This window comes from Choloepus didactylus, chromosome 2 (genome assembly GCF_015220235.1).
Source record: "Choloepus didactylus isolate mChoDid1 chromosome 2, mChoDid1.pri, whole genome shotgun sequence".
Taxonomy (NCBI): domain Eukaryota; kingdom Metazoa; phylum Chordata; class Mammalia; order Pilosa; family Megalonychidae; genus Choloepus; species Choloepus didactylus.
Genome location: NC_051308.1, coordinates 10,537,698 through 10,557,844, shown reverse-complemented (window position 1 = coordinate 10,557,844; position 20,147 = coordinate 10,537,698). Strand labels below are relative to the sequence as shown.

Genomic DNA, 20,147 nt, shown 5'->3' with positions numbered 1-20,147 from the left:
ATGATAAATTCTATATCAAAGTTATTAAACTTGGCATCTGTATTTAAGGTGGTTTATATTAGTTAATATCCTTTATCTTAGGGAATGTACATGGAACTATTATGTGTTCAAGAAGCATGATGTATATACAATCTACTCTCCAGAAATAGATAGATGATAGACAGATAGATGGAATGATACAGCAATTGTGGTAAAATGCTAAAATTGGTGGATCTGGGTATTTGGGGCAGGTATGTTGGAGTTCTCTTGTATTTTTGCAAGGGTCCTGTTAGGCTTGAAATTATTTCAAAATAAAAATTTAAAGGAAAAAATTCTATAATTTAGTACTGAGTGGTTTCTAAGCTTTACATGTGACTTCAAATGATTAAAGCCCCAAATCTGAGTACATGTCTTATAACTGAGAGAACTCGGAAATTGCTAGAAGGATTACTGTTAGGGTAAAAATCTAATCCTGGAGGAGTCTGTTCCCAGTTAGGATGCAGTTGATTACAAGAGAGTGATGCTTCCACCATAATAAGAAAATACCAAATAAACTAAAAAGTAATACTTTTCCTTAATTAAAGTCATTGAAGAGCTGTAGATATGAAAAAAAATTGCAAATTAACTAAATTCAGCAAGGGGTGAGTTCTTCCCAGATTAGCAAAGACCAGCAGCCAATTCCACCCGAGGTGAGTTGCTGAGTCTGGGCACAAGGGTGGGTGGAAGAGCGAGCCCTCCACAGGCAGGGGAACTTTCCTGGGACAAGGAAGCACCAGCAGAGCTGTTAGTGGCTGCACTTGGGCTGATATGAGGGACTAAAACCTGGAGGAGCCCCAAAGGCAGAGCTGGTCTCCTACAGTGGACTTCTGTTGGCTAAAAGGCTATCTGGGAAGCTGAGGGCAGGGCTGAAGAACAGAGAGAGAGAGAGATCTCTTAGGTAAGTTTGAAGAAGACATAGTTTCAGGTTAGTTCTGACAAATAAGTACAACATCAGGACCAACGAGATGATTTCCCAGCATCTCCAGAACAAACACTATCATTTAGTCAAGTTCCTGCAGAACCAACAAGATGAAAGGCACCTAGAGATCTGCCTACTAATGGACACGGTTGCAAGCTGGTCTCCTCCGCAACTTTCTCTGTTACCTTGGCCGAGGTGCTTATTCTTACAGGCCTCAGGTTCCTCGTGTTTAAAATGAGGGACTCAGACTAAATTCCAAAGTCCCCTCCAGTCTAAAAGTGTTGATTCATAGTAAGACACATTTAGCCAGGCCAATGAGAAACACCCATAAATATGAGACCCAAATCTCACATTTTGAAAGTGAAAATTTTCCTGTGGCTTAAAATATTCAGAAGCTTATACCCAAAGACCTATCTTCCCTGGGTATCAGGATATTTTATCAGTTGAAAGTGCCAATTGTATAATTTCTCTAAGTGATAGGAGATAATCAAATTTAATAAGCGCCACTACCTGACAAATCCTTTTTACTTCTTACCTGTTCCATAAGCCCAAATGAACAAATACAAATCAAAATAAACAAGAAATGCAGCTACCTTATTCTCACAGGTGTTGCCAATGGAAATATACAATGACCTCTAATATTATATATCATAATTCCACAGGTAAGATATACATTTATGTGATGAGTTGAAAACAATTATGAGTTATGGAGAGATGTAAGACAACATGCATTTTTTCAATTAGTCAAAATTTTTTCCTTCAAGTGACTTTTATAAAATCTGGCCTTTTTAACTGGAAGATTTTACTCTGCAGTTCTTGGCAGAGAGATGCAAGCAATACTGCATACCACAGCTATCTGTTACTTTAAAAGAAAAGGGCTATATCTGAGAGTAAAGAAAGGCAAAAAAACTAGCAAGAAAGTACAAATTATACAATCCTCTCTTTTTCTCAAAAGTAATAAGTGCAGTTACGAAAGTCCAGAGTGCAGCAGCCTAGCCAATTTAAATATCAATGACAAGGATGCTTAACTGCAGAGTTACTGTTTGTTGGCAAGGATGATATGTCTGGGTAAGACACTAAAGGTGCAAGGAACAAATAAACAAAGACATACCTTGATAACCACTAGAACTAAACACTGTTGCTAAACTTTGCAAGGCCTTTCCTATCTTCTGATATTCCTTGGGCAATGCTGAAAGAGAAAAAGGAGTAAACCATTAACTAACCCTCCGAGCAAAGTGAAAAGTGATTCAACTATTTAATAAAAATGATTACTTTTATAGTAAAAGAAATTTGAAGTGATTCAAAGTAGTCTATATTCTTTAAAATATTCATATAAAATTACAATTTCACACATTAAGTTCTCAATTGGTGGATGCTATTATTATTAACAAGTACTACCATCCATGTACTTATTTATTGAATGAAATAAGTGAAAACAGAGGCTCATTTAGGAGATGATTTCTTTTACAACGTACTTTTCCACAGGCCACCTGATCATCACAATAGCGCTCTGTACCAGATACATACACATCATCACCATTTTATGGGCTAGGAAACAAGGCTCAGATAAGTTAATTGGCTTGCCCAAGGTCACATAGTCAATGCACACTAGATTTGACACTCATGATCCCAAATACATTGCTTTTCCCAGGATATTGTGTATGTATGTATAGATGATCATTTGCCAAAAAAAACAGAAAACACTGAAAGCAACGAGTTATGTAGGAAATACTACAGTAGTACATCCCAAGACCACGGAGGTAGTTTGAACTTTCTCATCTAAATAATGAGAAGATTAATTAAATGATCTCTAAGGTTGCTCCTAGTGTGAAAATTCTGTGATTCTAGGATCATTTTGGAGCACTTCCCAAGGAAGAGTCTCTACATCTTAGGCTGCCTTCTTTGCATTTGTAGACAGTCTTAAACTCCTCTGTTGCCTTTTCAAAAGAAACCATTATTTGCATTTCAAGACTTCCTGTAGTATTAAAGAAGAAAAGAAAAATTCAAATATTTCTTAAAAAAAATCTAAGCTAGAGAAAAGTAAAGCCTATGAACTGCAGTAATCAGGACACATGAATTCAAACTACATTAGCTCAAGTAATTTTAATATATTATTTACTTCTTTATACCTCAGTTTTTGCCTGTATACCTGGGGATAAAGATATTTGCCATGTGTTTCACCACAGAGCATGTGCTAGATTTTTTCACCATGCAGACTGGGAAGTTTTAAAAATGTTTTTGTGAGAGAATAAAAGAAAGAAGATATGTCTTAATCAAATCCTAAACAAAGACCCTGCCCTGCTAGAGCCTTAAACCAATATTCTCTATTTTATAAATTGGTCTAATGGACTATACAGGACAGATATAGACACAGGAGATGTAATTCTTTAAAAGAAATCACAATCCCAGGTTTTTGTGATATCTGTTAAAAAACTGAAAGATTTGCACTCATTTAAAACATTTTCTAAAACATGATTTATATTACAATGGTCTCCTAAGAGTTTACAGCTAAAATTAATTCATTACTTTTAAAATTAAATTAGTTCATTTATACTTTAAAAAACAGTATCACTTCCCTTTTTGCTCATGACCAAAGGCTTAAATGGATTTTGTTTTCTAAATACTGCATTCGTATATATTTGTTTCTCAGGTTTAGTTTCTATATTTAGGACACAGCATCATTTTTTTTTTTCCTTGAGAAAGGAACAAGCTGTTTTTACTCCTGGTGTCCCTCAAGTATGAATAGCTGGTACACTACAAATTGTTAATGCTAGGTAGGGGTTGGCAAACTTTTTCTGTAAAGGGTCAGACAGTAAACATTTTAGGCTTTGTGGGCCATTGGTCTCTGTTGAAACTACATGTTGCCACTGTAACAGGATAGCAGTCATAAACAATATATAAATGAATGGGTAGGGCTATGTTCCAATAAACATTTATTTACAAAATAGGCAGAAGGCCAGATTTGGCCTGCAGGCAACAGTTTGCCAACCCCTGATGGAGGACTTCTTTTTTCAGGTCTGAATTTAATAGCTCTTGATATTGCTATTGCCTTTGCTAAGCTATTTTAATAATTCACCCACAAGTCACTCCAGATTTAGTTTCTTCTTCATTAAAATTATCCTTTGAGTTCTGATTCTTTCCCCTTATTTTCAGAAAAAACAAATAACACCTTAAAAATTTTTTTATGAAAACAATTAAGGTCCTTCCCATGAGGAGTACCAAAGTATTGTTATAATCTAAACGTGAGCATGTATTACTTTAATAATTTAAAGTAGAAGCCATTTTTACTTTTTTTAAAATCCCCGAATAAACCACCAATATTCCCGTAGGTATCGGTTGAAGGTCAGAACAGTCTTAATGATTGATTAGACTACACTTTTCTCCACAGATTAACACAGGTGATCCAGAGAGAGCCCAGCTTTCTCTCTGGAACTCAGGAGGCTGTACTAGCAAAGAGGGCAGGAAAGATGGGGAGGGGAGGAAAATGTGATACTCGGGCATGGTGAGTGCTGTGAAGCACAGTCCCAGCACTGCAGGGGCAGTTTATTCTTTCTGTGCTACTCTGGGCCTGAGAGGAGCAGGGCAGAACCCTGGGGCCTCATCTCCACTGACAATGTTCTTCTATTCTGGGCTTTTGGATAACAGACCTGCATGGTTCTGTGGAATACGAGGACACAGGTTAGCAGAATGACAGTCTAAAACACAGGAGAGGGAGGGCAAGAAGTTCTGAAGGTCATGGAAACAGGCAGAAAACCATGGCTGACAGTTCCACACCACTCTTGGCACAGGGCTTGGAGTCTGACACTTCTTACATATTTTCTATTATCAGCTCTGCTAGTTCTTCCTACAAATTATGTCTCTGGTCAAATACATGACATCTTACCAAATGGATGAAGATTAAAAAGTGAAATTGGGGGATTAAAAATAAACCATAAGCACCCTCTACACATGCAAAAAGATGAATTTTCTACAGAATATAAAACCCGAAACAGCTGGAAATACTAAAACTATCATGGTGTTTTAAAAAGAGAGTTCTTGAACTGGCGTTGTTAGAATCAATTTTCTGTTAGCTAACCAGGGTTGGGAAGTGAGGTGGTTAATCAAAGAGCTCCAGGAGGGACATGACCTCACCCCCCCCATTCCTTTCTGTGGGCGGCCCCCTAACGTGACAAAGGCTGTGAAGCGGCGATTGCACCCCCCCCCACAGAAACCACTCACGCCCAGTGCACCGCTTCCAGTGCTCCTGCCCCACGGTCAGCAGCTCCTTCACACCGTCGTCCATGGCTTTGGTAAATCTACCAACAGCATCACACTTCTGCTCTCTGTGGGGCAAAAACAGCCCATCACTCACATACGAAGGCAGGCCCTTGAATTTGCTACCAAATCTCTGAGCAGATGTTATGTGAAATAGGAGAAAAATCAATGTAGTGGTGGGGACTCAGCTCAAACATAACCACAGGTAACTTTTCTTGCATTTAATGACCACCTTTTACCTACATTCATTTTAAAAACAGGCTTGATACAGGTATTTTAAAGAATAACTTAAAAATCCATTATTTGTATCATGACTTTGCTTCCCCTTCACTTTCTAGTACATTTTTACTAAAATTACTCCAAAGCAAATAAAATCACCGTTTCCTGAATATCTTACTAAGTGAAATTTTAATCACTGGCCATCAGATCATGGCTATAAAACAATAATATTGGTTGGTAATGGTAGTTTTTCATTGATTCCAATAAGAACTTTACTGAGTCTTAGAAAATCATTTTTTTTTAATGGATGTAAAAGGATATTTACTAACATGAAAAGTTCATCACAATATACAGTTAAATGAATAAAGTAGGTTATAAAACAGCAAGTGTAGTGTGAGGTCATGTTTGTTTAAATAAATAAATTTTTCTATAAAAACACATGTACAGAGGAGAGTTTGGAAGACTATATCCTAATGTATTAACAATGATTTTATCTCGGGGAGGTTGGAGGAATATTTTTTCCTCCTGTCTGTATTTTTGGTAATACAAAAGCAATGATTTTATGGTATGAAAGAAGCTTCTTTAAAAAACATGATTTCTTATTAGTCCTTGTAGAGAAAAGGAATTACTCCAAATTTTCAGTTGAGCCTACATTTAAAAAAAAAGATTAAAAGGTTAAAAACAGATTTAAAAAAAACAGAAAAAGAAGATTTTAGAGACTGCTTCCTTCAAGGCAACATCCAAAGAGACTTTTGCATAGATGAATATGATGTGGTTGTTAGCTGGCTCTACGCCACTTTGTTTCATCATACTTTATTAGAAATGACTACTAAATGCTGTGCCAAATATGAAATCACTGACTTCAAGGTAAAAAGGAAGCAGATTTTAATCTAATGTTATGATTAGAAAGAGTACTTTCATGTACAAATGATATTTTCCTTGTCATCGGACTATAATCCCTACTCACTTCACAAACTAGTCTGACATTGTGGCCCTACCAGCTAGGATCTGCAGTTAAGAGGTGTATAAACTTGAGAAGGGGGAAGATTTGGCAGTAACTCTTACATTTCTATTAAGTCCAAGTCAGGTGCCTCTGGCTCCATGGTGGAAAATATCATAACTCCCACAAGCTCATCTTTTTCAGCCTTCCTCTTTCCAGTTTTCCATTCCTATGAAAAGCAACAATTTAGTGTTAAAGTGGAGAGGACTGTCAAACTGGTCTTTTAAAATTCCCTAGCACAACTGGCTCACTATTCATCTTCCTAATTTTCAGGCAGAGCTCCCATGCCATCTCCCTCTGTACCATAAACCAAATACCTACAAATCTCAAATATAATCTCAATATGTGAATGACTTCACTGCACAGAATGGTCCTTATGAGGACAAGCCTTTTGAAAGGTGATGTGAATCAGCCACTTTTCCAAATGGCTACCAATAGAAACACATATCAAATTTTAGGTTAACCATTGTCTAAAAAAGTTAAAGCTTTTCTAAAATATAAGATGGGAACCAATATTATAAGCTAAATAAATTTGTACATACACACAGAAAATTGCACAAAGCAAAAATATACTGTGCAATGAATTCTTACAAAGTAAATACCTGTGTAACCACCACCTAGACTAAGAAAAACAGCTAGTGTTCCAGAAGCCCCCTCCCCACGATGTCCCTTTATCAATCACTACCCCATCCCTCCCCTACAAAGGTGACAATTATCCTTTCTTTTATGGTTACCATTCTGAGTTTCTTGAGAGAGATATTGATCACCTAAATATTCATCCCTAAACTACCTTTCTGTTAGTTTCTTAAGTGGCAAAGAATCCTTCATATGCATTCTTTTGTGTCTGGCTTCTATTGCTCAGTCTGTACTTATAAGACACATTTGTGCTATATATAGCTGTAGTTCATTCATTTTCACTGCTGTCTAATAGTCCATTAATGAATATTCCCCAGTTTATTTACCCATTCTACTATTGGTAGCACCCCCATCCTGCACCAAGTTAGGACTAAAGCATGTTTCATGGTGGGCACATTCACGCCTTCCTGTTTGGTAGACACCTAGGAATGGAGCTGTTGGGTCATGAGTGCATTCACCAACTTTTTCCATATTGGTCTTACCAATTTTTGATCTCACTAGCAGTGTAAGAGAGTCTCAGCAAGATTACCTCACGACAATGACAAGTAGTATAGTCAGCCTTTCTAATTTTAGCCATTCTTGTGAGTGCCTGGTATCTCACAGTGGTTTTAATTTGCATTTCCTTGATTACTAATGAGATTAAGTACCTTTTCATACATTTGTTGATGCTTCAGGCGCCCTCTTTTGTGAAGTACGTGATAAATCTCCTGACTATTTTTCTACTAGGTTGATTATCTTTCTTATTGATGTGCATGGGTTTGCACATATTCTAAAATATAGTCCTTTTTATGGTTACATTTGTCTTAAATATCTTTTACCCTATAGCTTGCTTTCCACTTTTAATGGCTTCTTCTGATAAATAAAAATTCTTAATTTTAATGTAGTCTATCGATCTCTTCCTTTATGGTTAGTTTTTTTGGTGTGCCTTATTTCAGAAGTCCTTCCCTATTCTAGGAATATGAAAATATTCTCCTATGTTCTCTTCTAGATTATTTTTCATTTTACCTTTCATATTTAGATCCTCAAACCATCTGGAATTAATTTTTTTTTTTCTTAACTTTACACAAAAGAATCTTTCAAATATACAAAAGTAGATAGAAAAGTATATACACCCCTACAGGCTCAGCTTCAACAATTATCAACATTTTGCCAACCTTATTTTATCTACTCTCTTCCACTCTACTTTTTTTGTGCATATTTTAAAGGAAATCTCATTCACCCATAAACACTTCATTATGTATCTTTAACAGATAAGGGTATGTTTTAAAAATATAATCACAATACCAAAATCACCATTAACACAATAAAAGTAGACTGCTGTGAGGTAGTGACCAAATTTCATTTTCCCCAATGGTGCCATCCAATCAACTTGGCAACATTTATTGAGAAGACTATCCTTTCCCCACTACACTGCAGCAACATCTTTTGTCATAAATCAAGTGCCCACTCTATTCTGCTCTACTGGTCTGTTTGCTTATCCTTATACCAATACCATCCTTTTAAAATTATTTTAGCTTTATAGTGAGTCTTCATATACAATGAAGTCCTCATCTCACTTCATTCTTTAATGAGCGTTACCGTGACTTTTAGCCCTTTGATTTTCTACATATGACAACTTCATAAGATTGAGTTTTTCAATCCATGAAACATGATATTGGAAAATTTATTTAGGTCTTCTTTTATTCCTCTCGATGTTTCACAATTTTCTATGTAGATGTTTTGTATATTTTATTATATTTACTCCCAGATATTTGATATTTTTAATACTATTGCAAATGGTGGTGTTTATACACTTTCATTTTCTAACTGTCAATAGCCACTATAGAGAGATACAATGTATTATATCCAGCCACCTTACTAATCCCCACCTTTTATAACTTTTCTGTAAATTCTTGGAATTTTCTACAGCCCCCATCTATATGAACTCCTATTGACTACAGAATCAGAGTTTTAGAGATTATCTAGTTTTACTGCTTCATTTAGCAAGTGGGGAAATTGTGGCCCAAAAAGATTCAGTGCTTTGATGACCAAGGTAGTTAGAAGCAGGGCCAGGACTAGAACTCAAGCACCTGATACCAAGTTCATTCTTTTTTCTTATTCCACCTTTAAAGTTTTTAAAAATACTTAAGAGAAATAAGTCTATGGTGAGATGACTCGTGTGAAGGAGGCAGTCATCAAAAAAATAAAATAAAAAAAGACCAATGTTTGGATTTAGTATTCTCTTAAATCCCACTGCACATAAAATGTGACTTTTAGAAGTATTTCCTAAAATGAATCCTTGGCAAATGAACCAAATAAGCTCTAATTAAAGTACTCTAGGTAACCAGTACTCTAGGCAAACTTAGAGGTGGGTTCCATGTAGTTTCTGTAACTAAGTAAAGAAACTGATTTTCATACGGAACTCAAAGAACTTAGCTTCACTGCTACAGTAACATGACAAACTGTAACTGAATATTACATCTGAGCAGAAAAAGTAGGGCTTTCTAGAGCAACTGCAAAGCTAGACCTATGAAATGCACAAATTCACCAAGAAATGTTGAAGCACCTAAACAAATGTTTTCTAATTTCCTGGCTGATTACATACACATAGAATACATTCAAATGAGGATGTGAATTCTAGAAATAGGCAATAACTGAAAACAAGGTCCAAATAATTACACTAAGTATACACATATATCTATAAACATACACAGAACCCTAATATTTAAATTTTTTGTCAGTGTGTTCACTTTAACAATGAAGTTTAGTAAGTAAATCTCTGAAAGTTCCAACAAGGCACACAATATGCAATTCATTGATTCAAGATTAAAATAACTTCATGACTTTTTTTCCAAGATTATAATATATTTAGTAGTAGCTGTTGGATTCTGAGCTAACTCATGCTTTTTATTCTTTAGATTATTTTCTAAAATATGTAATATTTTGAGAGGAGAGAAATTATGGAGGAAACACCTTCAGAGAAAAAAACGATACAATAAACAATAGAGTAAAGGCTTACTAGGAGAGAAAATTATTTTCAAAGCAGACATTAATGAAAGAGCAAGTGCCTGTTTTTTAATTGACGTTACTAAGGAACAGATGGCCACTGACAGAATAACCAACTGCCCACAGGGTGATAAGAGAGAAATCAGCATTTTCTTTGGACTCACAACTACAGTTATGAAAAAACTAGTTGGCTCTGAGAAGAACGGCTCATCTCCGTGTCTACTTTTTCTTTCATGGTGCTATTATATTGTAGGGTCCAAACGTGACTCCCCTCGCTTCACCCTGATAATATCCTGCATAGTTGGGATGGATTCCACTTTTCAAAGCATCCAGGAGAAAATTCCTCACTCTATCACGTCCTTTAACCCCTGCCCATTCTAGGCCAATCCACTACCAGTGATGGGAACCCAGTCTGGCAGGCCATTCTTTCACATGCCAGGAGTAAATTTTCTATGGTTACAATTTAGGTTTCTGTCTTCTCATTGTCTTTGCAACATAACTTTGACTCCTTTCAGACATAAATGCAGTATGAATGTCACTCCTCTCAATATCCTCTGAGACCATCATAATGAAATATCCCTACCTTTTCATCTCGGAAATTGAGGAACTGCTGGAAAAGCTCACTTTCTGAGACAACTGGATGCCGACACATCCTGGTCAGCCACGCCTGAAGTCTCTCCATGCGCATTTTGATAAATTCCTCTTCGAAGCGACCTGCGAGAGACAAACCAGGAGTGATATACAACTCTGCATAAAACGAATTAATATCACTATAACTACTGGCTACTCAGTAGAAAGCTTAGCAAAAGCCAAACCACAGTTCCTTTTCACTAACCTAAAAACAAACAACAAATTGTATACTCGAAGACCTACACTACAGAAAAGATATAACAGAGTTTAGTTTATAAATTTTCAAAAAATAGTCTTTAAAAATTCCAATTGTGCCTGAGAGTCTTCCCCAGAGAACCTCTTTTTCGCTCAGATGGGTCTCTCTCTCTAAGCCCACTTGGCAGGTGTGTAAGAAAGGGTTAAGTTTAGCTTTCACATAGAGACAGCATGGACTAGGGAAAACAGCGGCAGAACTGGCTTAAACAGGCCCTGTGGTAAAGGGAAGAGAGAGAGAATCTGCGCCAGCTCCTTACATGGAAAAGTAACCATGGGTACTAGAATGTAAAGAGATATGGGGTAAAATCAGAGGCAGGAGCTCCCAGCAGGAAATTTAAACTGAATGAACTCTCTCGGATAGGATGTACAATTAAAAATCTCAAAGATGGGCTAGTTAGCTCTCTCGGATAGGCTGTAACCTCCGTAGTACCCAGCCAATGGGGAAATAGGGGAGGGACTTGCGCATTAGGAGTAGGAGACTAAAAGATCACCATGTTCTTCCTCCCGCGTGCCAGCCCTCCATGTTTCTGGCTGTGCGCCCTATCTTGCAAGATTGTAAATAAATTCTTTTCTCCTCCAAAACCGAGTGAGCATTTATTCCCTTACAGGTCCGCTTTATTTCCAACAGGTGAACTCACTGCCCTCCCCCTATGTGGGACCTGACTCCCAGGGTGTAAATCTCCCCAGCAACATGGGACACGACTCCCAGGGATTAGCCTGGACCTGGCATCATGGGATTGAGAAAGTCTTCTTAACCAAAAGAGGGAAGTGAAATGAAACAAAATAAAGTTTCAGTGGCTGAGAGATTTCAAATGGAGTCGAGAGGTCACTCTGGAGTTCATTCTTATGTGCTATATAGATGTCCCTTTTTAGCTTTTAGTGTATTGGAATAGCTAGAAGGAAATACCTGAAACTGTTGAACTGGAACCCAGTAGCCCTGATTCTTAAAGATGACTGTATAACTATGTAGCTTACATAGGGTGACTGTGTGATTGTGAAAACCTTGCAGCTCACACTCCCTTTATCCAGTGTTTGGACAGATGAGTAGAAAAATGGGGACAAAAATTAATTGAAAACTAGGGTGGGATGAGGAAGATGGAATGCTTTGGGTGTTGTTTTTTACGTTTATTTTTATTTTTTTGGAGTAAGGAAAATGTTCAAAATTGATTGTGGTGATGAATGCACAACTATATGATGGTACTGTAAACAGCTGATTGTACAATGTGGATGACTGTATGGTATGTGAATATATCTCAGTAAAACTGAATTTTAAAAAATTCCAATTTAAAACATCAACAAAACTTTTACCATGATCAGAATAATCAGAGGAGCAAAGTGCCATTGTCTTCAAGAATCCCTAAAGTAACAAATGTGAAAGTAAATCTTACCTCAAAATGAAAACTACCTCTTTCTTATAAACTAATATTATGCCAATTTCCATGTAGCCATACAAAGTCCTGTAGGCAAGAAGGGACTGATAAAGGGGAATTTAATAGGTAACTCATATAATGTACATGCAATTTCTATATTTATAAAAATGTGTTCAAATATAATGTTGTCTACAAACATGCAGATTTAAATTCAGTATTTATGGTAAGTGATTCAGGGCTGTAGCCTTTTCCCTACTTGTCTTTTTTTTTTTTTTTTAAGTACTCAATTGAAAATAAAAAAGCCAGTTTTTCCGTGACTGCAATAACAAAAGGTACTAATATCAGAACTTAAAAGCATACTAAATAGAGCTTAATGAATGATGTTTTTGTTCTCAAAGTAGAAAATCAGCTTAACCAGCATGATATATTAAACATCAAGTGAACACGAAGAATTTCTATTAGCCTATCAAACAAAAATTACTATGAGTTAAAGGCTTAGGGAGGTGGAAATTCTGGGCATGGTGGAGTAAGGAGATCAGTTAATACCCTCCAAAAAGCAACTATAAAGCCTGACAACATTGACAAAAACAACCATATCAGTGTTCTGGAAAATGGGCAAAGGCCAACAACCATCAGAGATGTGTTTATGCTTGAAAAACTGCTAAGCTTCAGAAAAGAAGAGTAGAAATCTGTGGCGTTCTGGTCTGGGGCTGCCCCCATCTCCCACATCCCTCAACTTGGTTGACGTGGAGGCTCTGCCAGGGGTGAGCAGGCAGTGAAGACTGGCAGTTACAGTCTCCCCACTGAGGTCAAAGAATGCACTCTTGATTTGAAGTAGTGGGAGATAACTGTGATCAGCAGTACTTTTGGTAGAAATGACAATCCCAGAGGCCACTGAACAGGGTGGGACAATGGCTCTATGAGCCTAAGTTGCTTGGTTGGGACAAGCATATTCCAGGCTGAGGCTGGATAGTAGATCCAGCCACACACGCCTGGCCAACTCTGAGGCTGCACGCACATGCACAGGAGACACAAGAGCCCAGAGGAAAGTAAAGTCAGGAACTTGAAACTGATAACTGAACTCTAAGTGTACTCCCTACCCATACACGAATCCATTGGCAAAGTACAGAAGCCTTATTCTGTCCCATCACAGGCTTTGACTACCCATCTATATAGACACAGGGGTGAACCCTTCACAAGCCAATCTTGGGGTGGGGGAGATTATATATTTAACTGAGTTGCAGAGGAGACAGATTTCAGAGATTTAGCTTAGAGACAGATTTCAGAGAATTAGCATAGAAAAGTTACTATATGGGCAAAGAAACACACAAAAAGCAGACATAAAAACCTTCAGGGAGGAAAATTCAACATCCAGAGTTGCTAAAATATATTATCTAAAATGTCCATTTTTTTCAACAAAAAATTATGATGAATAGCAAAGTATGCTTGGAAAAAAAGGAGTCAACAGAAACTGTCACTAAGTGCCCCCCAGATGTTGAATTTAGCAGACAAAAGCAAAACAGCAGACAAAGCAGTTCTATAAATATTTTCAAAGAATTAAAGGGAACCATATTTTTAAAACTAAAGAAAAGCATAACAAAAAGAAATCAATAGAGATTCTCAAGAAGGAGAAAGAAATTATAAAAATGAATCAGATAAAAATTCTGGAGTTGAAAGTACATTAAGAGAAATGGAAAATTCACTGTGAGGGTTTAACAGCAGATTCAAGATGGTAAAAGAAAAGAATCAATGTATTTGAAGAGACATTAATAGAAATAATGTAAAATCTGGAGAACATAGAGGAAAAAAAGTGACATAAAATGAACAGAGTCTCAGAAAACATCAGGATATCAACATACTTGGAATGGGAGACCCCAAAGAAGAAAAGAGAAAGAAGTGAAAAATATTTGAAGAAATAATGGTGAAAAACTTAACAAATTTGATGGAAAACTTGAACCTATACATCCAAGAAACTCAATGAACCCCATGTAGGATAAATACAAAAGAGAACCAAACCTAGAAACAGCAGAATCAGAATGCTGAAAGACAAAGACAGAAAGAAAATCATGAGAGAAGCAAGTGAAAAATGACTCTGCCTATTGGGGAGGGCATCAACACAATTAATGGATGACTTGCCATATGACACAATGGAAGACAGAAGGCAACAGAAAGACACGTTCATCAGGCTGAAAGAAAACCGTTGACCGAGAATTCCATATCCAGCAAATCCTTCAAAAGTAAAGGCAAAGTAAAGACATTCCCAAATAAACAAAACCTGAGAGAATGTGTTGACAGCAGACCTGCATTACAATGCTATATTAAAGGAAACCCTTCAGACCAAAAAGTTGGAAATGACTCAAGACAGTGATTCAAATACACAAGGAGAAATGAAGAACACTGGAAATATATGGGTTAATATAAAAGACTTTCTGGATATATTTTTTCTAATTTCTTCTTTTAACTTCTTTAAAAGACCTAAGACATAAGATTGTAGAAAGCAATCATTATACAAATCTGTATTGCTGGATTTATAACGTAAACAGATGTAATATACATGACAGGAATAAGACAAAAAGAGGGAAAAGCCTGGAGCTATACTGGAGCAAAACTGACTTTAACGCAGGAAATCTTACTAGAGACAAAGGAGGACATAATGATAAAAAGGTCACTGTATCAAGCATATAGGCTACGCTAGGCCATAAAACAAGTCTCAATAAATTTAAAAGGATTAAAATCACGTAACATTTTCAGAGCATAACAATTAAACTGGAGGTCAAACAACAAAAAGAAATATGGGAAATCCTCAAATATTTGGAAGGGAAACATATTTCTAAATAACTCATGGATTAAAGAAGAACTTAAAAGGGAAACTGGAAAATACTTTTGAACTCAATGAACATGAAAACTCAACATAACAACAAAATCTATGGGATGCAGTTAAAACAGTGTTTAGGGGGAAATCTGTAGCATTTAATGCTTATAATAGAAATAAAAGAAAGGTCTCAAAACAGTTATCTAAGCTTCCATGTTAAAAAACTAAAACAAGAACAAAACAAGCAGCCAAAATTAATATAGACAAGAGCATTAATCATTGAAATAGAAAAGAGAAACACAATAGACAACAATCAACAAAACTAAAAATTGGCTCTTTGGAAAGATCAACAAAATTGATAAACCTCTAGCTGAACTGACGAAGAAAAAAAGAGGACACACAAATTACCAAAATCAGGAATGAAGGAGTGATTACCACTACAGATTCCACAGACCTTAAAAGTGTAATGGAATACTATGCACAACTCTATACCCATACGATCAATTCCTTGAGAAAGACAAACTACCAAAAGCTCACTGAAGAAGACATAGCCTGAATAGCTCTGTATCTATTAAGGAAATTAAACTCATAGACAAAAGTCTTCCCACAAATAAAACTCCTGGTCCAGATGATTTCAGTTGTGAATTATAATAAATATTAGAATATATGAATATTTGAATTCATTTGACTATAAAGAAATAACCACTTCCACACAATCTTTTCCAGTAAATTGAAAAGGACATATTACTTTCAAACTCATTCTGTGAAGCTAGCACTGCCTGACACCAAAACCAAACACATTACAAGAAAACTACAGACCACTATCCTTCATGAACACAGACACAAAATTCCTCAGTCAAATATTAGCAAACTGAGTCCAGAAATATATAAAAATAATAATACATTATGACCAAGTAAGGTTTACCCAGGAAATGCAAGGATGGTTCAGCAATGGAAAGCTGATTCACCACATTAATAGACTAAAGAAGAAAAACATATTATCACTTCAACAGAAGCACAAAATACATTTGACAAAACTCAGATCCATTCAAGATGACAATCCCCAGCAAACTAGGATAGAAAGGATGTTCCTTAAATTGATAAAGGGCATCTACAAAAACCATATAGCTAACATTATACTTAATGCCGAAAGACTGAATGCTTTCTCCCTAAGACTGGGAACAAGCCAAAGATGTCTGCTCTCACCCACTCCTATTCAACCCCATACCGGAAGTCCTAGCTAGTGCAGTAAGGCAAAAACAGAAATAAAAGGCACAAAGATTGGACAGTGTGAAATAAAACTGTCTTTATTACAAGATTACACAATCTTCTATACAGAAAATCCCAAGAATGCCCAAAAGAGCTCCTGGAACTAATAAGTGAGTTCAGTAAGGTTGTAGGACACAAGGTCAACACACAAAAAAACAACTGTGTTTCTGCATACTAGCAATGAACAACTGGAAAACAGACATTAATCAAATAGTATCATTTACAAATAGACAGCTTCCCCCGACAAAATTCTTACCTATAAATTTAACAGAATATGTGCAAATCTGTATTCTGAAAACTACAAAAAAAAAAAAAAAATCATGATGACATAAATAAGGGAGAGATATGTCATATTCATGGATTGGCAGACTAAATATTGTTGTCAATTCTTCCAAAATTGTTTTATAGAATCAATGCAATGCCAATCAAAATCCAAGCATGATTTTTTTTGTAGATACCTGCAAGCTGATCCTTAAATTTAAATGGAAAAGCAAAAGAAACAGAATAGCCAAACAATTTTGAAAAAGCCAAGTTGGAGACAAGTCACAACTGGGACAAATTTTTTGCAAATCCCATATCTGTAGGAAGACTTGTTTCCAGAATATATAAAGAATTTTCAAAACTCAACAATAAGAAAACAAACAACCTACAAAAAAATGGGCAAAAGATTTGAAAGGACACTTCACCACAGAAGATACATATATATAGGAAATAAACACATATAAAGATGCTCTACACACTACTCATTAGGGAAATGCAAATTAAAACCACAACGTGATACTATTACACACCTATTAGAATAGCTCAAATAAAAGAAAAATTGACAATACCAAGTATAAACAAGGATGTGGAGCCATTGCAACTCCAATTCATTGCTGGTGGTGACTTCAAAATGGTACACCCACTTTGGAAAACAGCTTGGCAGTTTCTAAGTATTAAATGCACAACTACCATTTCATTTCCAGGTATTTATCCAAGGGAAGTGAAAACATATTTTCACACAAAAAACTGTATGCAAATATTTATAGCAGCTTTAATCATAATTGCCTAAACCTGGAAACACAAATATCCTTTCAGTGTGATAAACAGATACATCCATAACATTGGAAGACTACTCAGCAATAAAAACAAATTATTGATATACACAACAAGATAGAAGAATATCAAAAGCATTATGCAAAGTGAAAGAATTTAGACTCATACACTATATGATTCCATCTATGATGATATTCTGGAAGAGGCAAAATTACACAGACAAAGAACAGATCAGCTGTTGCCATGGCTCACTGATGAGGGAAAGGGGTTGAATATAAAGAGGAAACATGAAGATATCCTGGGGGGTGATGGAACTGCTCTGTGTCTTAATTGTAGTGATGGTTCCAAGAGTGTAGTGGTTGTTGTCAAACTCAGAACTACACACCAAAGAGAGTGAATTTACAGTAAATAAACTTCAAATTTTAAAACATGCATCCCTGGATCTTCCTTTAGAAGTTAAAAGCACAAATAAGCAGAAATCTTTTGACAAAAGAACACTTTGGACCCATACATCAAAAACGCATTACCTAAAAAGTGGCACTTGAACAGCACATAGTTCAGAACACATCTGTATATTAACACCTTTAAAATTTTCCACTTATTGAAAGTAGAGATAAAATACTACATAAGCTTAAAGTGATGGAAAAACAAGGTTCCTTTCCTTGGAAAGAAGAGCTTGTGAGTCAGCATGGAGCTGGGCTACACTGAGTTCCCCTTTATGAGTGAGTGAATTATACCAAGAGTTATTACTGAACCACTGATTGAAATTTTACTGAAAAAAAGTCCTCCTGAAAATTTTTCTGACATAGCAGGTTTATCCCCAAACTAGGACTTCAGATGTTGTTCTACGCTTAGTAAAACTATCATATCACATTCCAGAGAATTTTAAAAAACAAGGGGGATAAGGGAAACTTCCATTTCCCCATTTTCAAAGAACTTCCTTATGGTTTTCACTAAGCATGTGAATATAACAGTTTGGCATAACCCAGGAATAAAACATTATTTCACAAAGAACAAAAAATCTATAACCAAATAAAAGATGTTACCTGTTAAGATTTTATGGATGAAGTATCAAGTTCACAGAAACGTAATGACATCATCTACTTGGTATTACTGTTTCTTTTCTCCAGGATTTAAGTGAGAGGGGAGCTTCTTCTTTTTTTTTTAATTAGAGGATTTGTAGGTTTACAGAAAAATCAGATAGTGCAGTGTTCCCATATAAACCCCCTCCACACACATACACACACAGTTTTCCCTATTTTAAGGTTTTGCAAGAGTGTATATTAGTTATAACAGATGAACCAATTTTAATATAATTATATTAACATTAGGGTTTACTCTTTGTGTTGTACAGTCCTATGGGTTTTGAGAGGGGAATTTTTATTATAATACTGATCTTGTGGTATTGCAGGCAGGAGGCAAACAAGAAAGAAAGGGGAAATAAAGTCGCTTCTGTGCTTTTCAGTCCCCCCTCGGCACATATCCCAGCCAGTGAATCAAAGCTCAACTTACTTCAGACGTAAGTAAAAGCTGCTACTTTCTTGCTATTCTATGACATCCCCATGGCAAACCTTAGTTTGGGAGGGGAACTGCAAGTCTTTGATAATTTAAAATAGCACTATAATTACTCGATTCAGAATAAACAATATATTAAAACCTAAAAGATGTGACAAATTTCCACAACCTTAAGGGAGTTCATTAATTTATTTATTTAAACATTACAGAACACATATTGTGCTAGCCACGTTGACAAAGAAGAGTATAAAATTCAAGGAAACAGACTGAAATTAGAAAATATGTAGGAAAGCAGGACTGAAGTTTTCATGGAAAGAAATCTAAATTTTAAAAAACAAAGCCATGATTTAAAGCAGTAACAATGGCAAAAAAAAAAAAAAAAAACAGGGATAGTGAGTATCTAAACCAGGTGAAGAACTGGGGTAAGCGGAACCCCTACGGATGGAAGGAAGCTGCAATCAACGCCAACCTGGCTACTCTGATAAATGACTTCCACTCACCTGCCCCTGCTCCACCAGGAACTGCTAAAAGGGTCACCCCATATGACTGCTAAGATTATTTATCTACCTAGTAATGCAGCCAAACTCTCTATCTGCTGTGACATTTGAAATTCCTGAAAAGTTTTCAAAAACACTAAAATCGAAATGGCTTCTTCAGAAACAAAGCTTCCACTTCCCCCAAAAAACCACAGGGAAAAATAAACACAACATAAAATAAAATACCAAGTCAAGTTTTACGGAGAATAACTTACATATCCTAAGGTAAGGTAAGGATTACCTAACTAAAGATGAGATACTCCGTATCACATAACAGAAATAGGACAGGCTTTGGAATCAGATTCAAATTCCTTTTCTAGCTATACTGGGCAGAGCCAGATTAACATCTTTGAATTTGTTTCCTCATCTGTACAGTGAAGATGAAAACACCTATATTCTGTGAGGATCAAAACAGAAAGCAGATGCAAAAGTGTCCAAGCACGCAAGTCACCTGGCATCTAGTGACAAGCTTCACTTCATGCTGAAAAGCCTTGAGCTGGCACAGCCACCTGGCTGGCTGAGTTTCTCAGTCCCTCCTTTAAACTATTTATCTCAACTCTTGCTGAGAGAGGATTATGCTCTCTGATCTTTCTTGACCTTTGGGAAAGCACACTTCCTTTACAGATTCCATGTTTCTTCTCATCGGGTTTAGGTCAGTCTTTCAATGTCTCTGAAAGGCCTCTCAAGTCTTACT

General features: G+C 36.2%; 1 protein-coding gene across 5 annotated transcripts in view; it reads right to left on the bottom strand.

Moving 5' to 3' along the window:
- The window catches only part of SNX9 (sorting nexin 9), a 140,188-nt gene that overhangs the window by 12,429 nt on the left and 107,612 nt on the right, over positions 1-20,147 (bottom strand). For all 5 annotated transcript variants that reach the window (XM_037820482.1, XM_037820479.1, XM_037820495.1 and 2 more), the window contains exons 10-13: positions 10,615-10,745; positions 6,476-6,579; positions 5,156-5,259; positions 2,049-2,126 (exon numbers count right to left, since the gene is read on the bottom strand). In XM_037820482.1, the coding sequence (XP_037676410.1) occupies positions 2,049-2,126; positions 5,156-5,259; positions 6,476-6,579; positions 10,615-10,745 (417 nt within the window). The remainder of the gene's footprint in view (positions 1-2,048; positions 2,127-5,155; positions 5,260-6,475; positions 6,580-10,614; positions 10,746-20,147) is intronic.